This window comes from Triturus cristatus, chromosome 3_1, assembly GCF_964204655.1.
Source record: "Triturus cristatus chromosome 3_1, aTriCri1.1, whole genome shotgun sequence".
NCBI lineage: Eukaryota > Metazoa > Chordata > Amphibia > Caudata > Salamandridae > Triturus > Triturus cristatus.
In genome coordinates, this window is record NC_140583.1 from 174837198 (window position 1) to 174858168 (window position 20971).

The window sequence follows — 20971 nt, forward strand, 5'->3', positions numbered from 1 at the left end:
ATATGCAAAGGCCAACCACATCCAGTAATGTGGCCCAGGATAGAGACAGCAGGCACCAAATGGTAAGGACAAGAAAATGGCAGCTTTCTAAAAGTGGCGTTTTTTTAGAATTGTGACTTAAAATCTATTTGAGACCAAACTTGATATTTCTACTGGTTTCCAAACAACCTTTAGCACATATTAAATGTAATAAGGTAAACCAATGTTATCCTATGGACGAGGTAGGCCTTACAGAAGTGGAAAACAAATGTAGGAGTTTTTCACTATCAGGACATGTAAGAATTCTGAAAGATTCTGAAAAAATCGCTGGAGCTAAATCCTCAGCAAAGGAACTCTTTAAAACTGTTACCAAGCTCATGACCCCCTCCAAGCCCATCGTGCTCAGTAACCCTGAATTTTGTAACACCTTTGCCTCATTCTTCCTAAACAAAGTAGATGACATCTTCTCCTCCTTTAACAACCAATTGGGAGCGGCCAATGATGGAGGTCTGGAGACTACGTCAGCCAATACTGCCACCACATTTAATACTTTCACCCCTCTGGTCAACCTGGAGGTCACCAACCTGCTTATGGGATGTAAATCTGGTTCCCCTAAGGATCCATGTCCGGCCACAATAGCGAAGATGTCTTTGGAAGTCATCACCAACACCCTCACCCCTTTACTCAACCTGATAATGGGGACAGGGTATTACCCTGTAATTTGGAAGACAACATCAATCTTACCTCTCATAAAAAAAATCCAATTTAGAGCCAAGTGATCCCAACAACGATAGGCCTATCTCCCGCCTCCCTCTACCAGCCAAGATCTTGAAGAAGGCCATGAACATGCAGTTAAGCCTGTTCCTGGAAAAAAACAACATATTGGACTGCTCCCAATATGGGTTCCGTGCTGGGCACAGCAGGGAGTCAGCTTTGATAAAAGCAACGAAAGAGGTTCGAGAGGTTGTTGACCAGGGTGGCTCAGCCATTCTTATTATGCTGGACTTGTCAGCGGCCTTCGATACGGTCCACCACGAGCTGTTGTTGGATCGTCTGTCGAAGGCCAGGGTCCAGGGCTCCGCTTGGAACCTATTGAAATCATTTCTGACAGACAGAATACAAACGGTGGACCTGGATGGGGACAGATCTAAACCATTTGCTCTTCCCTGTGGAGTCCCACAGGTATCTTCCCTTAGCCCCACGCTTTTTAATATTTATGTGAAACCTCTGGCTGCCCTTATATAGTCTTTCGGCCTACTTCTGACCTCTTATGCGGAAGATATGCAGATTGTACTATCTCTACAAAGAGGGAAAGAAGCGGAAATGGCCACTAGTTGCCAGGATTGCATGGCTGCCATTACAGGCTGGATGTCTGCTAACTGCCTAAAGCTGAACGCAGGCAAAACAGAGGTGATAATTTTCGGGAACAATCCTAACCTCTGAACCCCGGCCTGGTGGCCCAGTGAGATGGGCCTCCTGCCTGCACCCGCACTCAAGGTAAACAACTTGGGTGTGATTGTGGATAATACCCTTTCATTTGGGGAGCAGGTCACCAGAGTGGTATCAACATGCTTTTTCATCCTAAGAACACCGAAAAAAATCAAACCCCTCCTTATGGATGAAAGCTTTAGATCTGTAGTATCTGCTCTAATTCTGTCCCGCCTGGATTATTGCAACAGTCTGTATTTGACGATTAATAATAAATATCTTAACAGACTCCAGATGGTTCAGAATGCAGCAGCCAGGCTGCTTACAAGCACTCCTAGGTCCGTGTCAATTAGGAAAGGTCTTCATGACGTTCACTGGCTCCCAATTAAAAAACGAGCCCAATTTAAGGCTCTTTGCACGGTATTCAAATCCCTGCAGGGAGCCGGACCAAAAGACCTAAGAGAACGTATCCAATGGTACATCCCTGGGAGACCACCGCGCTCAATGGAAGCAAAACGGGCAGCCGTTCCCAGGGTAAAAAAGGCCAGCTGGGGCCGAAAGAGCTTTGTGCTCAGAGCCACTGCCGCCTGGAACGAACTTCCGTTTTATTTAAGGTCTGCCACGGAACTTTTAACTTTTAGAAAAAATCTGAAGACTTGGGCCCTGGGGGTGGGGTTTTCCAGGTAAACAGTGTGTAGCGCCAGGACACCTTCGGGTAACAGTGCGCTTTATAAACCTATATAACATAACATGTTTAACTTTTTAAATACACAGCACTCTGCTCAATGGGCAGTTTAGGGCCTAATCTCGGGGTGACATACTTATTTATAAGGAAGTTTGAGCTCTGGTAAAAGGTTTATCTTGCCTGTTCAAAATCTCAGTTTATAACTGTACTACAGGCTACAGTAGGTGGCACAATGAGTGCCGCTGGCTCTCGAGGAGCATGTAGTTTGCAGGCCTGGGTACATATAGTACCACTTTACTAGGGACTTCCAAGTAAATGAAATGTGCCAATTGGGTGTGAGACAATTTTTACATTTTAAAGGAGAGAGCGCAAGCACTTTAGCACTCCTTAGCAGTGGTAAAGTTCCCAGAATACTAAAAGCTAATAAAAACAGGTTCAGAAAACAGGAGGGGTGAAGGCAAAATTTTGGGTGATCTTGTAGAGAGGCCAAGTCCAACAGTAGAACTAGTCAGAACTGAAGATTCTACACCGATATCCTTGCCCCAAATAATAAGCTACTTGTCATGAGATCCCCTGGTGTTTTCACTAATCTTTATATTGTGAAAAAGCAAACTCTGCATGTCACCGATTAAAAGTGAAGGAAGGAGTGCTGTGACTTTACACCAGACTTATCTTCTCACCTCAGCATTCTAGAAGTAAATGGCATGTTGATGTAAATATATGGAAAAGTCAATGTATTGAAAAAGGCTGACTTCAAAATGATCAATAACTGTCTACAGACAGCTATTATTTTAATTATATATACTTGAAGAATTATGGTAATCCTGTAATTAATTAACCTTCAAGACTAATTGATGCAAAAGGTCCTTCTGTGTGCACAGCGTGTAGCACGCCAGTGAGTATAGCAGTAAAGGAGGTACGCGATTAAATGTTGGCGCTGTAGCTGTGTACACATAGAAAATAAAGCTGTTCCTCATATGACTTAGGCTTGTATGGAATTTTGTCCTATGAAAGTTATTCCAAATATCAAAAATGCCGACATTCCATGAATATTTGCTGCATGCAGAGACAAAAATGTGTGATACTTGGACAAAGCATAACATTGAAAAGTACAACTACAAAATTTGAAATGGAAATTTTAATTACAATAGTGTGAAAATATGGTTTTAGAATCACATAGAAATGTTATTCTCAACTCAAGCTGACTACAGGTACTACAGCTAAGACATTCTCTTCCACCACCCTTTCTTTAATATGGCCATGGAAGATGTCTTTCTTCTCAATCTTAATTTCTAGGGGCTTCTGTGGTTGTCAGAAGGTTAACTACAAGTCCCACAGCAAACTCAACTGAAAACAAGATTGAGAAAACAGGACATATCATACGTCATTTGTAAATGTATGTGAGGTTTAGGGGTTCATACCGCAAATTAAATTACAAAGTATAATTGGTACACGGTATAAGTACATGTTTATTATTTGTGGTCATTCTTTCCTCACAGCTTTCAATGCACTTGGGTATGTCCATGTTTGTGTGTGTTACACAGATAAACAGACAAAATAAGAAATATAGATGGAGAGGTGAGGGAAATGTGTAACTTCTTGTTCATTTCTTCTTACAAGTAGGCCTCTAACTCATGCTCATCATGCATTCCTACCTATACCTGCCACGCATGCTGGTAAACATTATCTGCTGGCTGAGAGATCATATTAGTTCTACACTATGAAGAAATATCATCTCTTCTAACTCTTCTATGGTGGTATAGGCTTAAAGGATGACCTCACATCATGCTGAGGTCATTACAGTAAATATTGTAGTGAGTAGCCATACAAAGTGACGACTTGACATCTTCTAGGTGTGAAAAATATTAACATTTATTATCTCCCTGTTTTCTTTTACTAGGATGACGTTAACTCTATACCGTCATTAGGCCTCTATTTCAAGGATGGAATAAAACGTGTTGATTACATTCTGGTGTACAAGAAGTCCAGCACGCAAGTTGAAAAAAGAACCACGTTTGAGAAGAACCTCAGAGCTGAAGGGTTAATGTTAGAAAGAGAGGTAGGCTTTTTTGATAGCTTAACGATGTACATGAAGTATCTGCAAATAGGAACGCTCTCATTATTCACAGCTCATATTCACTGTACATATTGTTTTATTGTCTTTGATGCACAAACTTAAGAAGCTAGCATGACTTTGGATTTATGTAACATTGTACTCCCATTGTGATACTGTGCAAAAATTTGCCCTTCAGAAGATGAGAGATGGGCTGAGTGCCTGTGTTTTTTTGTGTGATAAGGGCCTGCATTTCAAACATATAAGTTATATATCTAGTGGCGGCTGGCACGGATTGGGGTTGGTGAGGCGGCGGCGGGGAAAGGCGTCCTCCTCATCACGTCTCTCCTCCTTGGTCAGAAACACGGAACAGAAAGCACCCTGCCTCCCCTGAGCTAATTACAACACTGTAATTCAGCATTGTGATTGGTCTGAGCGCCGTGGTCCGGCACTCAGACGGGGACTAGGAGCCTGGGCATGTTCTCCACTCAGGCTGGTGCAGTCTGGGTGGAGAACATGCTAAGTGCGCATGAAAGTTTGACTGGCCAGAGACGGCTGGCCAAACATTCATGCACAATTAGGCAGTGAAAACCACTCCTTCCCACCCCTGCTCTGTCAGCAGAGCAGCCCCGGTCCACCTCGCAAAGCCCAAGCTCCCGTAACATGAAAAAATAAAATAAAAATACCATTAAGTTATTATAATTATATTTTTCCTTACACTGCTGAAAAGCAGTGGGGCGCTGCTCCTCTGCCTTAGTGGAGGAGCAGCCACTGTACATAACTGGGAATTTCTCCTCGTTAATGCATGAGTTTTAAAAAGAACAAGACAGCAACATTGACCAAGGATTTTGTCTCTCTGTTTCTGGCTTATTTTATCTAAAGTTTATGTATTCATTTAGAGACCCTCCGAGTTCTATGTTTAAAGTTACAAAAAAAAAGAAAGTTGCTCATCGCATCATGATATAACCCCTGGTCACCATTTATTCAACAAATCGGTATCATCCAAAGTGCATGTATTAATGTGCTGAATACATGGTTAGAACATTTTCTGCCAACAGAGTAGCTGCAATATGCAGCACTATAGCAATTCACCAACATGTGTGTAGATAGAATCTAGATTTCATTTAAAATACGGAGGCTAGAATTTTGCATTTATCTTTTAATGCCACCCTCCTCACAAAAGCTCCTTTAAAAAATACAGATTACCATAACAACCATTCCAGAACTTGAATCAAACAAACAACTATATAAGCACAGAGTCTAGAATCTTCTCCCTCTTTTAAATCTGCTTTGCAATGATCCAGTCTTCTTTCACTCCAAAATATTCTCCTGGATGCCACCTCTTCTGTCGCCTCGCTATTACTGTCCCACTGTTAACAACACAAAAATGAGTTAACTCTTATTTTTTTCACCAGTTACCAAAACCATCAACATAAGATACATCTTGATATCCCCCATTCATACACTACAAAAAGAAAGGAAGGGTGGGTGGGCTAATGCTAGGCTCTGAAAATCTAGATTCTCTCTACACACACCTTGGAGAATTGCTTTTTCATTACAAGATCAGAGGCAAGCATTATGCATGTTTATAGCATTTCAGAACTGCACTTGTAACTATTGGTTTAAACTAAACACACCGGCTCCTGACCAGTCAGTAGCCCTTAAAACATCTTTCAACCTTGCACCTGTCCATATTGTTTAACTAGCCATAACCCTTCCTAACGATTGAGCTCCAAGCCTCTCTATATTTGCACCTGCCTGCTTCATCACACATCTCAGCCAACTTGCAATTGTTGTGGAAGTCACTGCTCTAACGGGCTTTATATAATAAATCAATAATTGCTTATCTGCATTGTGTCTGAACTCCATAACCGTACTCTAATAAACTTGCAGACATTAAACCAAACTAGCTTTTAATTTGTCTTCAAAGTTTGGATGAAAATTAGAATATAAAATGTTTTTAGTCCTTCCACTTACTTAAAAAAAGACCACATATGGTGTATGAACTCAACTAATTACATCCAAACGACTTAACATCTGAAAGCCTTCTGCACAAAACCAAACATAGAAGAGTATAAATACTTATTAGCTGACTAAGATTCAAAAAGATTAAAAACCAAATTCACATCCCACAACACCTCATACTTTGACTTAGGGGGTCTCCTCAACCATATACTCTTCATTATTTTACTAATAAAAACTTCTGTATCAATAGATCTTCCATTTTTCAAAGACTGTGCAGCTACAAAAGTGGATCTCTTGCCCTGTATTTGAAACCTCTCTCATACTGCTCAGTTAAGAAATTTGCCATGTTTACCGCAACCACCTACACGGAATCAAAATTACATTCTTTGCTCCAACAGACCCATACTCTCCATATTCTTATACCTACATCTTGTTCCTGGTCCTCAAGACTCCTCGAGAAGTTCAGCAGCCCCTCTCGAAAGACCTTTGAAATATCTTGATCGCCTCATACCTACCAAATGAGAAGGTTCAATACCCAGCTCCTGTCAGTCTCTTTCTGTGAGAAGACCTCACCTTTGCCACTATCATGAAGGGAATCTCACCAGCCAAGTCCCAAACTACCAGAAACCATGCCCGAGAAGTCTAACAATAACTGGCATCTCTCCTGTCTGCTCTTCAACAGAACTCTGCTACATTGCAAATGGTGGAAAAGCATATGCTTCCTTCCCTAACCACCTTTGTTGAAATGCATCCACCACAATAGAACTAGAGTCTAGCATCCTACTGCAATCTGATAATTGATCTGTCAAATGGCTCGCAAACAAATCCATCTTCAGAGGACCCCATGTTCTGTCTATTTCCCTGAAATACCTCTGATCCAGCTTCAAATCACTATACTCCTTTAAGAACCTTGAATTCCAATCCACTATGCAATTCTCCTTCTCTGGTGAATATTCTGCTTTCCCTGATATTTTCTGCTCCAGAAAAAAACCTAAATCCTTTGCCAAATCTGTCAACTCCTTGGACGTGTTGACATATTGTCCATATGCAACAGTACCGCTTCTCCTTTCAGAAAACTCCTGAAACCTTTCAAAGCATAAAGCCCTGCTTTCAGCTCCAGGCAGTTTATATGTATTTCCTGCTCCATACTGGACCAACACCCAACAGTGTCCTGACTGACTAGACATGCTCCCCAACTTTGCAAGCTTGCATCCATCTCTACATATTCTGGAGTTCAGCCAAACATTGCCTTGCTATTCCATGACTCATAATTCTCTTGCCGCCATTCTAACGCCTCTCTCAGTTCTAATGTTAAAAGTATCCTGTCTCCATACCATAAACCTCTCTTGAAGGCATCACCCTTCACCTTCTGTAGTGCACAATAATGGTACGGTCAGAGAAAATTGCCTGTATCAAAGAGCACAATAGATCACTCATCCTTACCAAATATCTAAATGTCAAAAACTCTTTTCCCAAAGCATGCCTTATTTCTTTTCTCATCAACATCACTTTTTTTTCTGGAAACAATAACTTTGCTTATACCATGTCTATCTAAAAACCAAGAAACTCTATCACATTTGATGGTTCTGCTAAAGATTTCTCATTATTTATTAAAACCCTAAGCTCTCTAAAATCTTTCTGACTCTCAACAAGTGACTTGCCAACAACTCTCTACTCTGGGACACCAAAAGTACGTTGTCAAAATGAATTATGAGACAAGTTATTCTCTCTTCCTTAAATAAGCCACCACATGTCATAACATCTTGGTTAAATACCATGTCGCCAAATACTAACCGAGTAGAAGAGCCTGAAATTGGTAAAGTTGTTTGGTCCACCAGAATTGTAGCTATCCTTCACTCTCTGAATATGCGTCCTTCAAATCCAGTGCCTAAGTTGAGCCGGTTGTTGCCAGTCCTCAGCCCCAGCACTTAATCATCAACACCGGTGCTTTTTATGAGCACTAGTTAGGGACACATTCATTTACGGGGAGATTAAGTGATTTGCTTAGCATCATAGGATGTTGAGCAAACACAGAGATTCGAACCTGGTTTCTGAGCTCTGGAGTCAGCAGCTCTGGCCATTGTGCTAAGTCCTCTCCTCACTTTCATGGTTAGTAGGTGGTTCTGTTTTAGGCAGTGCTAACAGGAGAAATGGCCTGGTGCAACTACCTCCTTGCGGGAGCCCCAGCACTTAAATTCAAATTGACTATCTAATCTTCACCCTGGAAAATATTCCTTAGTCAATGAACACCTTCCATCTTGAAAAGCTTCAATGGGACAAATCTGTTCAGCTCCTTTAAATTGATCACAGGGTGTCTTTCTTTTCTACCGAAATAAATGTTGCTCACAAAACCTTTGCAGCACTCCCCTACTTCCACTATGGCACCCATTTCCAACAACTGACTTATTTTCCAATCAACAATTTCCATTAGATCTTTTCCAAATTCAATTCCCTTTGTTCTTCCTTTCGAAGAGGGATCCCTGCAAACTTCAATTTGTATCCCTGAACTGTCTGTAATGCCCTTAGATCTCTTGTAATCCATATCAAATTCTCTATAAAATACTTCAAATGCCCCATACTTTAGGAAGGGAAAATGCTATAGTAATCTCTATAATAACTTTGTACTCCACCAGAGCTCAGTCCACTTCCTCTATTAATTCTTCCCCTTCCTGACCCTTTCCTCTAATGGAAAATCCCTGTGGAGGCCTGGTTCCCTCTTCCTTATCCTCTAGTTTGATTATTGTACTGGGACGTTGACCATCCCCGTCTGCCAGCACTGCCAACAACACTTGTATCAAATTAATCATGGCATTAAATCCTGATGCACAGTTCAGATTTAAAGTCACTGTTAAAGTTAAGCAACTTTTAGAAAGTTGCACCCCTCTGCACTCCAGCCAGTCCAGTGGCCTCACAAGGGCCTAGACACACAGACAGATTTTTGACCGCCTAGGGAGATGTGTGAACAGCTCCCTATTAGGAACAAAGGAGGTTGCCGCAGAGCGAGGTGTGACCTCCTTTCCCAGGTAGGTCACTCAGGGTGTTATTCCAAAAAGGCGGGCTTCAAAGGTAAGGCTTCCTTTGAAGGGCCACTTGTGAAAAAATCCCTATGCAGGATGCCTTTTAGTCTTCTAGACAGTTAGGAGACAGAGCCAAGGGAGGAAAACCTGTGCCCAAACAGGTGTTCCAGTGGGTGTGTAGCCCACTTGTAGCCACACCTCTAGGATGGGCCACCCTGCTCCTGACAACAGAGGAAGAGTCTGCCATTTTGAAAGGGGCAAAAATAGGGCATGGTGCCACACATCACAGGAAACTCATCACTAGGTAGGAGGGGACCCAGTAGCCCATTGACTAGTGACTGCATGGTCCCCTCAGGGATCTTTTCTGGGATTAATATGGTACCCCTGTCATCCTGCCCCTAAGTTCACACTGGAGAAGAGAGGACCAAAGAAGGACCTCCCTGCTGCCCTTGAACCGCACAAAGAGGACTGCACCTGCTGTACTTTTGGGATAGCAGACTGGGACTGTGCCTGCAGCTCCTCACATGGGGAAAAGGTGATTTCCCACCTTCACCCACAGCAGTGATCCAAGGATCAGTTGGCTGATTACCTGGAAGCTGCTCCAGGGCTCCAAGAGCTGAAAGAGCTCAAACCGACAAGTTGGTAACCACCGCAAACGTTTTGACACTACCAGTCGCTGGGCACGACAAGAAAAAATCTGAGATAGCTAAAATTTGCGCCTGTGTCTGCCATACTGGGGAGTTCTATCAGAGTCCAAATTCATCACACTCATGGGACACCAGCCATGGTGCAGCTGGACCAGTAGTGCAGCATCGGCTGTTATACTACAGCAACATAGAAGACTTCGAGGGACCCCAATCTCCATGGCCAAAATCACCCAACATCACCTGTAGACTGAGGAACCATCACAGAGACACCCCTGTTGACTGCATAACAACCGGAGCATAGTTTGACATGTTTTGCCCTTTATACTTAGCACCAGGACCACTCCATTGAACTCTATGGTAGTCGTCCTTTATAGTTTGGAACTTGCTTCAAAAACACTCTGGTGGCCTGGTAACTGTCCAAAGTATCCTTTCTGCCCCCTAGACATTTTTCCTGCTGGATTTGGCCAGCCAACCTGGGTTGGAGAACCCACACAAACTCTTTCAAACTTTTGAAAAGTTTAGAAACTTTTTGTTGACCAAGGCTTGTTTGTGGTTGCATTTAATAGTGAAAAAACTTCAAAAATGTGTTTACGTTCTGGTAGATTTTGAGTAGCAAGATCTTTAAAATGTGTTAAAATATGTTATTTTTATAAACTGTTGCTGTGTCTCTTCATTGGTGTGGGATTTTCTTATTCTGTTGTTTGATACTGTCAAACGCTTCATACTGAGTTCCTTTTCCAAGCCTTACTGCTATCAGCCACAACTACAGAGGATTGAGCTAAGGTTAAGTTAACTATACTGGCTGGACCCAAGACAGTATCTTTGAGTGTACGCCACGATAAGGCCTCACAGGCATATTATATAGTACACCCAGATCCTCATAAATGGCTCTATGAATGTTTTAACACACTACAGCTCAATATCAGTAAAATCCATCTAGGATCCCAAATACACTGTGTTGGCTCACAGACTATTCATACTGTCTTTTGATGAGTCAATTAGATTTCTAATAGTAACTTTTTCAATGCTCTAGTGGTACACCGAAGAACTCCTCTCAAACAAACAACACTGCAAACAAATGGAAAGAAGATGGAGAACAGGCCAGAAAGAAACGAACAAGCAAACTTGCAAAGCAGCACTCAGACATTACCACCAGCAGAACAGAGAAACCAAGAAGAGGGCCCTAGCAGAGCACATAGATAGCTCCAATAGCTCTAAAGAAATCCTCGCCATCGTCAAAAACGTGACCATTCCAGCCTCCACCAAAAACGCCATTATCCCCTTGCAAGAACTATACAATAACCTCTAAGAATATTTCAGCAACAAGATCAAAGATGCCCCTTCAGCCTCACCACAAACCTACCCAACAAACAATCTCAGAAACACCCTGACTAAATGGGAATCAATCACCACAGAAGAGACAGCCAACATCATGTGGACCATCCATTTGGGGTCACCGATGAACCCCTGGCCTCACCACTTTAACAACAAGAGCGTCTCCCAAATTGGCAAAGTACTCGCCACTGCCTGCACACCTCCATACCACTGTGACATTCCAGGAGGCCTGGAAACACTCAGTAGTCAATGCACATTTGAAGAAATCCACAGTGGATCCCACCCAGCTAGCAAGCTACCACTGCTGTGACCCCATCATCAGGCCTAGATGTCAGGATATTCTTACTTTGCTGTTTTATGTTTTTTTTACCTTTTTTCTAGGACTAGTTGTTCCTTGTTGATGTGGTGGAAGCTGATCGGATCTCACCATGAGATCTGTCGGTCCGCTGATCCTCCACTGCGTGAAATATAAAAATTATTTTGAGTCTGAATTGCTCAAAACTACTGAACAGATTTATACCAAATCACAAATAGCACTCTTTCTCGATGTAGATCTAGCTTCCTGTCAAATCTGGTGTAAATCCGCTCAGCTGATTGGGCTGTAGTTGTGTCTAAAGTTCGTATGGAAAAATTAATTGGGAATCCAACTTTTTCTCAGCACTCGCTTGATGAATTACCTTGAAACGTTCCATGCACAAACTAGGAAAAAAATAGCACTTTCTGTGAAAGTTTCATGAAGATTCGTCAAATGGCCCCATTGTTATTGGTGAAACAAAAAAGGCATTTCGTATAAAACACGATTCTAATTATAAGTACCCAGTGGCAATGACCCCCGGGTGATATATATGTTATATACCCTTTTATATATACCGATATATTTCATAAAGATTTAGCTTTTTTGACAATATTCTTTTCCACACTACTTGACACTTGACCCAATATTCTTTTTATGATATTTTTGTAAATGTTATTTTGTTCTACATCTGGGCATGTTAAAGTTTTTGGATCTACATTTGCTGCATTTTGTGGCAATGAGAAGTATTAGATAAATTACTCATGTGGTCAAAACTTGGTATTATCAGGAGTAAGGGTCGATTGAATCTAACAATTATCAAGAACAGAAATATGGATGAATGAATCTATAAGTTATCAGTAACAGAGAATTCTATCAATCACCTGTATTAGCAGGTGCAAACATTGAGTAGCTTGTCTATGTTCAAAACTTAACGTTAGAAGAGTCTGGGTTTCACCTAGAATAGAACTGCTTGCCACATTTGGTAATATAAGAAGAGCAGTGATACTAGGAGAGCAGGACTGAGGGGATCATGAGATATAAAACAGACTCTTTGGTGAGTCTGGATATCATGAGACTTCCTTTTTTATACCTATGTTTTAAAGAGACCACTGTTCTGAAGATTGTGATTCCAATATCTAATCCTTAACTCGGTAAGACTACGTTTTCCAGTGGTTGTCCGTGTTGATTACTCAGTATCAAGAGACGATTCAGGCCGAGACTGTGCATTGGGGCAGTATACCAAAACATCACTCTATCCATGTTGCTGGGAAAGGTTAGTTTATAAGGCACTCTCTGCCCACATTTAAAAATGTCACATTTGTTACTTCTGTGAAGTGGCAACTCTGGCCAGCACCCCTCTCTGAAAATTGTTTCAGCACCATTGATTTGAGTTCCATGTTGTGAAAGCAAATACCAGGGAAAATGTTTTGTTTTGTGATTTCTCTTATGCTTACAGCTGACAGAAGAAGGTAGCAACATCAATGGGTAGTCTGCAGTGCCAAAGACCGCTGAGAGATTGCCGGCCAGCATATGTGGTATGGGCGGTTTCTGTTTACAGTTATTCTGCTGAAAACATTCAATCACTATGACTGTAACACAAGGCACTATTCAAGTGTGGGCATACTGAATTTTGAAGCAGCGTAGTTTACAGCAATTCCGATTATCGACCCTCTCAAAGAAAGGAATAGTTTTCTTTGTTACAAGTTTTCTTATTGGCTCTTGACAGTGAATCAGATTAACTCTGTGTAGCTTCCGCTCCCTAGACCATGTGTAGTGATTCAGGAAGCCAGATGTTTCTGTGTTAGGTCATTAAATCTGTCTGTTTTTATAGTTTGCATTCAGAGCAAATTGGAAATATTGTTATGTTATGTTAGGAAAACTTATACAGAGCACGGTTACCCTGAGGTGTCCCGGTGCTTGCTGCAGTCCTCCCGACTTAAGGTTGCAGCCAAAAGATGTTTAAAACAGCCATGTTTTCAACGCCTTCCTGAATGCCAATAAATCCTTAGAATTTATCAAACAGAAAGGGAGCTTGTTCCAAGCCTTGGCTGCCCCAGCGGAAAAGCTCTGCCTCCCCATCTAACTCTTTTTATAGGCGGTACTACTGCTAATTTTGCCCCTGACGAGCGTAAAGATCTTCTGGGCACATACCACTGAAATTGTTGTTTCAGTTGGACTGGACCTGTGCCCTGAAGAGCTCGGAAGACTAGACAGAATGTTTTAAAGAGGACTTGTGTTTTTTACCGGCAGCCAATGAAATGTTTTTATTGCACTCGAAATTGATGCAAATTTCGAGGTTCCAGTAAGCAGTCTGGCTGCTGAGTTCTGGAGCATCTGAAGTTTTTGGATAGTGCGCTCCTGCATGTATAAATATAGACTATTACAATAGTCTGATCTTGACATAATCAAGGCAGTTACCACTGTGCGCTTACAGTCTGCTGGCAGAAGACGCAGAATTTTCCTCGTGGTCCTGAGAATATAAGAAGTGGCAGAGACCACGACATTGACTTGATCGTGCATGTCAAGATGTTCATCCAATCCAACCCCCAGGTTTTTAACTTTCCTGGACGGTATTGGTAGAGTCTCCATAGAATTTGGCCACCAGCTTGGGGTCCAGAAATTAACATTGTTCCCAAACAGGATTACCTCTGTTTTGCTAGCATTCAGCTTTAAACAGTTTTACGTCATCCAGCCTCCCACTGCTCCCAAACAGTCATGAAGCCTCTCTCCAGTTGCCTTCTCCTGCCCTGGTCGGAGGGATAGCACAAATTGAGTATCGTCGGCGTATGGTGTAAGACAGAAGCCGAATGACTCGATCAAGGGAGCCAAGGAGGATACATAAATGTTAAAAAGCGTAGGGCTCAAGGAAGACCCCTGAGGGACCCCACATGGAAGAGAGAAAGGCTTTGAGACAAACACACCCAACGTGACTATCTGAAGTCTTTCCAAGAGGAAGGGTTGTGATTTTAAAAAGTTATCTCTGCATCTCCACTCCCCATGACATCCTGCTCAGGAGGTGAACACCCTGCCCCAAGCCTAAGTCCCTTTTGTCCCCAAGTCTGGAAGGAACATTCAAAATACCACAGGGGGTCCATTCACAGTCATGTGGCCTTAGCCACTGGCAGAAAGACTCATTTAGTTTAGGAGAGAAAATTCAACTTTCTAAAAGTGGCATTTTTAGAATAGTTAGTTAAGATCCAACGTTACCAGTAAAGGGTGTATAACATTACAATTGATTTGAGTGGAAACAGCATTTCTCTATCTGGTCCCAAAGTGAGGGTACCGCTTATTAAGTGTAATATGGTAACACTCCTTAGTGGAAGAGATAGCCTTACAACAGTGAAAAATGACTGTAGGAGTTTTTCATTGTCAGGACATGTATAAATTAAGCGCACACTTTCCTACTTTTCAAAAACGGTGCACCCTGTCCTATGAGTTGTTAGGGGCTACCTTAGGGATGACCTGTAAGTATTAAAACAGAAGGTTTAGGCCTGGCAAAAGGTTTATTTTGCCAGGTCTACATGCAGTGGCAGGCCTAAAACAAGTTCTGCAGTGCTACTTTAATGGATTGCATAATAAATGCTGCTGTTTACTAGTAACATTTCCTTTACACGCCCTGGGTGTTTTTTATTTTAATACTGATTGATAAAATGAACAAATGTAATAAAATAATACTTCAAGGGTTACTGGACAATTAGGTGTCACTGAGAGATGCAAGTATGTGACATAACACAGATCTGTCTCACTTATATGCAACTTTCACTTTGGAGGGCATCAAGAAGCAGACAAATCATGCTAGCTTTGAAAATGTTTAATGTATTTTTATATCCTCTTAAGAGGTGTAACTCATAGCTTACCTTATTATTCTGCAGCCTCCTTGGGGTTTAGGGTTTCCACTATGTTTTGATAGCAATTAGTATTATAGAATATGCCATTTGATGACATTTTAGCCAGCACACTTGAAGATTTCTTTTTCTATATCTATCCTGGATGTGTCTGTAAGTCAACACATTGTTACACTCTTTCAGTCCATTATTCAAAATGTCAATAGGAATTACCAACATTAACACGCTGTTCCTAGTGTCACCACATTGGAGTCCATTACTGTCTAATGGAGCCCTCATTTACAATTTCAAAACAAAGGTTGATTCGCCATTAGCTTTCGTATGTATAAAAATAGTTCTTTAATATCAAGAGTACTGAGCTATGAATGGTATAATGGACTTCTAAAGTCCAGTGGGAACTAAATGCATTATAAATCTCTGAGGCTTGCATGTCAGTAGTAGCTCTTCCACTGTCCTAATCAACAGTCTCCATCATCTGAGAAAGTCGAACTAGAGAAGCTGTTAGCATCCCAGGATTCCTCCTATAAAATAGATTAAAATAGATTAAGTACTTACATCACCCTAAGTTGATAGAATGAACCATAGCTGTGATATAGATTGAGAAAATGCATTTCGATGACAGCTGAGAAATGATGGTTCTCGGAACATAGATATGGAATAGTAAAGTGCATTAACTTTTTTTAATGCACTCAGCAAGCTTAATGGTGCCTATCTCTTAATTCAAGTCAAGTGTTTTTGAACTCCGTCTTTACCATACTTATCCCAGCTTGCGTATATACAAAAGTTTAATATGCCTTCCCTGACTCTTAAAGGATGAGTTGTTACAAAATTGATTGCATTTTGCATGTAGTGTTTTTATTTTTTTAGACCTGCCTGCCACTGTCTCGTTTAAAACCTTATCCTAATTTGAGGTACTTTCAGGATCATGGTCAGTTTTTCAAACAAGCACTGTCCTGTAACCAATGACTGTGTTCTGAAGATGTTGCGTTACAACACCTATCCCCAAATTCCAAAAGGAAACAGTCAGAAATAGGCTCCTTTAGGATCACTTCAATGCTCAATGTTCTAATGTTTGGGAGATTTACAACAGGTTTAGGGAGTTCACATCAAAATCTACACCCGTCATAGACTTCCTATGGAATTACAATCTCTAAAAAGTACACACGCCCTATTTCCAACATGTAGAATATTCTTCATTTTTGTAAATGTCACGCAAATGTGCATTTGCACAAATCCTTTTTGTTCCTCTCTGTGAAATTAATCAATCCCTGTGCAAAATGTCCTCTTTCCTTGTTCTCTGTAAATCATTGGTCTGTTCCCTCATGCTGCCTCTATTCAGGGTCACCCCCAAACGTTTTGCCTTCGCTCCCTTCCTTCACTCAACACGTTTGTTGGATTTTAAAGCTCAGCGCACTTTACCACTGCTAACCATCACTTCAGTGACTGTGCTCTCTACCTAAAGCATAGTTGAATTGGTCTACACGTGGTTGGCATACTTAATTAACGTGTAAGACCCGCTAAAGTAACCTTTTAAAACATGTGCCAGGCCTGCCACTGCAGACTGACGTGCAGCTTTAAACTGCCATTTCAACCTATTGAAATCAACCTTTTGACAGGTATAAACCTACCTTTTTAATTCCTATGAGTCTTCTCTAAGGTAGGCCTTAAAAGCCCAGTGCTTTAGACAGTAGATGCAGGTCTCTACTGATTGTTCAGGTATAGATATTTGTTTCCAGTTGTGGTATTTTTTTCTTTACATCAGTCTTAAACTCTCATGTTTACATGGTTCAGTCAACGCTGCACTACCCATTCTGGCAGGAAGGCACAATCTTACAACCAGTAGTCCTCCTCTGTCTCACTGTCTGAGAAGAGTACACAAAGGCCAACAGCCAACTACACCGTATCATGTGACCCAGGACACATGCGTCAGGCACTAAATGAATAGGGCAAGAAAAGGCCAACTTTCTAAACGTGGCATTTTCCGAATTGTGACTTAAAATCCGACTTCACCATTAGAGAGGATTTTGACATAACAATACTTTTAAGACTAAACATGACTGTTCTACCTGTACAATAGTTGTCACATTTTAAATCTAATAAGGTTACCCAAAGTTATCCTATGGGAAAGGAAGACCTTGCAGTTGTGAAAACGTGTTTAAGAGTTTTTCACTACCAGGAAATATAACACTTGAAAGTACATGGCCAACTTTATAAATACACTGTACCCTGCCCTAGAGACTGTCTATGGCCTACCTTAGGGGTGACATATATGTAATAAAAAAAGATGGTTTAGGCTTGACAAAGGGTTATTTTGCTAAGTCGAATGGGCGGTTTAAAACTGCACACAGGCAGCATTGCAGTCCTGAGCCTTGTTTTAAAGGACTACTTAAGTGGGCGGCACAATAAATGCTGTAGGCCTAGTAGCATTTAATTTACAGTCCATGAGTACATGTAGTACCACTTTACTAAAGAATTCATAAGTAAATTATATGTGACAATTGGGTGTAAGCCCATTTCGCCATGTTCAGGGGAAAGAGCAGAAGCACTTTAGCACTGGTTAGCAGTAGTAAAGTGCACATTGTTTTAAGAACAACAAAAACAAATTTCAGCAAACAGAAGGGGAGACTGCAAATAGGTTGGGAAAAGATCACATGAAATGCTGACACATCTAGCAATGTCTCTCTGAGCAATTGCTTTAGCCTCTTGCTGAAGTAGAAATCTTTCCTCAGTTTCAATGCAAAAGACAGATTTTCAGGTATATCAGCCAATCAAATGCTCCGATTGATCTGTCAATTCTCAAGTAGTCCGTGAATATCAAAGGAAGCCCAGCCATCACTGCTAGGCCAGCCAGATATGCAGTCTCCAGAGTGAACTGCGAATCTGAGATACTTCTAAAAATGTTTAGTTTACTGATATGATTCCCTAATTTTTAAATTTGAGTGTGGGACACGCCAAAGTGGTCTATTGTATTTTCTATTTTTCCTTTTTATAAAGCCTTCATATATATATATATATAGAGAGAGAGAGAGTCTGCTAACTAGATTTTATGAAGACTGTCTTGTAGCAAACCAAAGCTGGTCTGAGAACATTTTGCTATCTAGGAGTCTATGGTATAGAAATCTAGAATGTGAAGCTCTATTTTGCAAGCGTGCAGTCCGTGAACCACTCTTGTAGATCACTAGACATGCTCATAGTTTGCGAACTGCTGTGCAGAATTAAATTCATTTTCTACTTTTTCTTGTCATTTGGGACTTCACTGAGAGACCTTTAGCTGTGTTTCTGGAGTTATGGCGTGGACTCCATGCTACCATACCTTTGGTTTTTTAAATCAACTAGTAACGTGGAGTCTTTGCATCGCATCCTGAAATGGCTGCTGTAAGAAATGTTTGTCTCTGGCCAGCAGATAATCAGAGTTCTTCAGGTCTGCAAACTGGATTTTCTATCCACTGTGCAATTCGCAACAGTAAAAAAGGCCCTCATGTGCAATGGGAGGCCTCCTTTTTTAGCCCCCGAACCTCTGCAGAATAAAATGGCCGAGATCTAAAAACTGTTTCCCTTTCAAGACCGCTCAGGAACTTTTTTTTAATGTTAGTATCTCCAAAATTACTGAATGGATTTACACAAAACTAGCAAAAAAGCACACTTTCTGAGAAAAGTTTCATTTTCATGCCTTGTTTGGTGTAAATCCATACAGTAGTCTGGGCTGGAAGGTGTGAGCAAAATTTCCTATGAGGTCTAAAATGGGATAACAATGTTGTTCTACCAATTAACTTTTTGCTATGGACAGATCTTGAAACTTTGAATCCGAACATTAGTAGCTAGTTGAATTAGTAGGCTGCCAAATTTTGTGGAAATCTGTCCAGGGGGTAAAGAGTTGTAGTCAAACCTACAAATGCTTTTCAATGGAAACACCACATGATTCATAATTATACAGTGTCGACTACCACTGTGCAATATACCTGTGTAATATGGAGCTCTATAGGTATTGAGGGGGTCTGGTGAAACCACAGGACTGAAGGCTCCTTTTGACCAACTTCCTTGGGGAACAAACTATTTCAGACATCATATAACAGCATGTTACATGTGCTATAGAAGGATAAAATGGTTTAAAGGTTCTACCAGGAGTACCAAAAAAGCTCTCAGTTACCAATATAATAGTATTTCCCATAAGAAGTTTATTGCGTGGACATGAATCTAAAAACAGTGAATGGATGGCTTACCTGATTTTCATGGCAGGGAAGCCTCCCTATGATTCAGTGCCTTTACTTCAGTTCTTTGATTATATTTGGAAAAAGGTGAATATGGAATATCCCTGTCATATTATAGCTATTTCTCAAAAAGTTTTAATAGTTCACGCAACACAGATGAGGAAGGCCATTTGCTGTGCTGTACTGCATGGACAGGAGAGAGCTGAATAGCAGCACAAATACCAATATATGGTGCTGGTCAGCTCTCTCTGTGCGATGGTGCACTTGTGGCTGCCTAGAACCAACAAAAGCAACCTTGTGCAATGATGCAAGGGTGCCTGTGTTACACACAGGATTGTTCTGTGCATGAACAGGTACCTTCCTTCACAAAACAATTGTTTGAGGCATATTTCTCTTTGTACATGGGCTGCAGAATGAAAGGTTTATAAGTGTTTGCAAACAGGGGTTTGCGTCAAATACGTGGATGTATGCATGGGAACCCCCATGTACAATACATCTAGCGTCTACCCCACTCAGAGTAACAAACGACAATGCTGTGGAGGCTATGATGGAGAGCTGCAACGGAAAATGTTCACTTGTAGCCACCATTACCGTGCATAAATCAGGAAAGTACTGTGGTACCGCAACCTCATCCTGGAGTTTGTGAACTCCTAAAGGCACAAAGCCCCTAGGCCTCATATGTTTTTTAGTAATTCCATACAAAATGTGGCCCATAATTTAGGTTCTCTAACCCTCGGGGAAACATGTAGTTTCAATGCCAGCTTATCAACTGGAGCAAGTATCGCTGGTGGACTGTAGCCCATAAACCACATAAGCATTTCATAAATTGGTGCGTTCTGGCTAAGAATCAGTCCTGTAAGAAGTCTCAGGATTATTTGTGGTTAGCAGGTTCCAAATCTCCTTTCACCACGGATAGAGACACTCAAGAATGCAAAATTTTCACAACAAATTGTATTGGGTCTTTGCTATAAGACCAGGCCATTACGGCCTACATAATTAGGAAGCAAAAATAGGGTACCTACCTTTGAACAACAAGAACATAGAAAACTAGCACTTTCCTTCCCAATCTCCCCCCAAACCCCAGAATGCCCCCCATGGATCCCCAAGGTGAGTACACTTGTAGTTTATGACAGGTTCCTTCATGTGGTATCACCATATGTTCGTATCTCAGCATCCAACTGGGCATCAACACGGCTAACTTGGGCTAGAACTATACCTCTATAATCGGCCCAGTGCTGCCATATCCTTTGGTGTCCATACCTCTCTTCCATGCACCTATGGATGGTGGGGAGTTTGCTTTCCACATCTTCGCAATATCTTTCATGGCCAGTATGAGCCCCAAGCACAACAGGTTTCATTTATAGCAGTTCCCTTCAAGACCCTCTGTGCTATAAAGAAGAATCAGTTTAGGATCTAGTGGATCTCCCAAGAAAGGAAGGCTGTGTGGCAAGATTTCACTTGCCCCTAGAAGCACATCAAGGATGAACAATCCCATACTGTGTGTATGAAGGTGC

General features: G+C 41.3%; 1 protein-coding gene across 1 annotated transcript in view; it reads left to right on the forward strand.

Moving 5' to 3' along the window:
* The window catches only part of ANO3 (anoctamin 3), a 1942403-nt gene that overhangs the window by 906057 nt on the left and 1015375 nt on the right, over positions 1-20971 (forward strand). The window contains exon 4 of the mRNA XM_085643623.1: positions 3993-4151. Within this exon, the coding sequence (XP_085499749.1) occupies positions 3993-4151 (159 nt within the window). The remainder of the gene's footprint in view (positions 1-3992; positions 4152-20971) is intronic.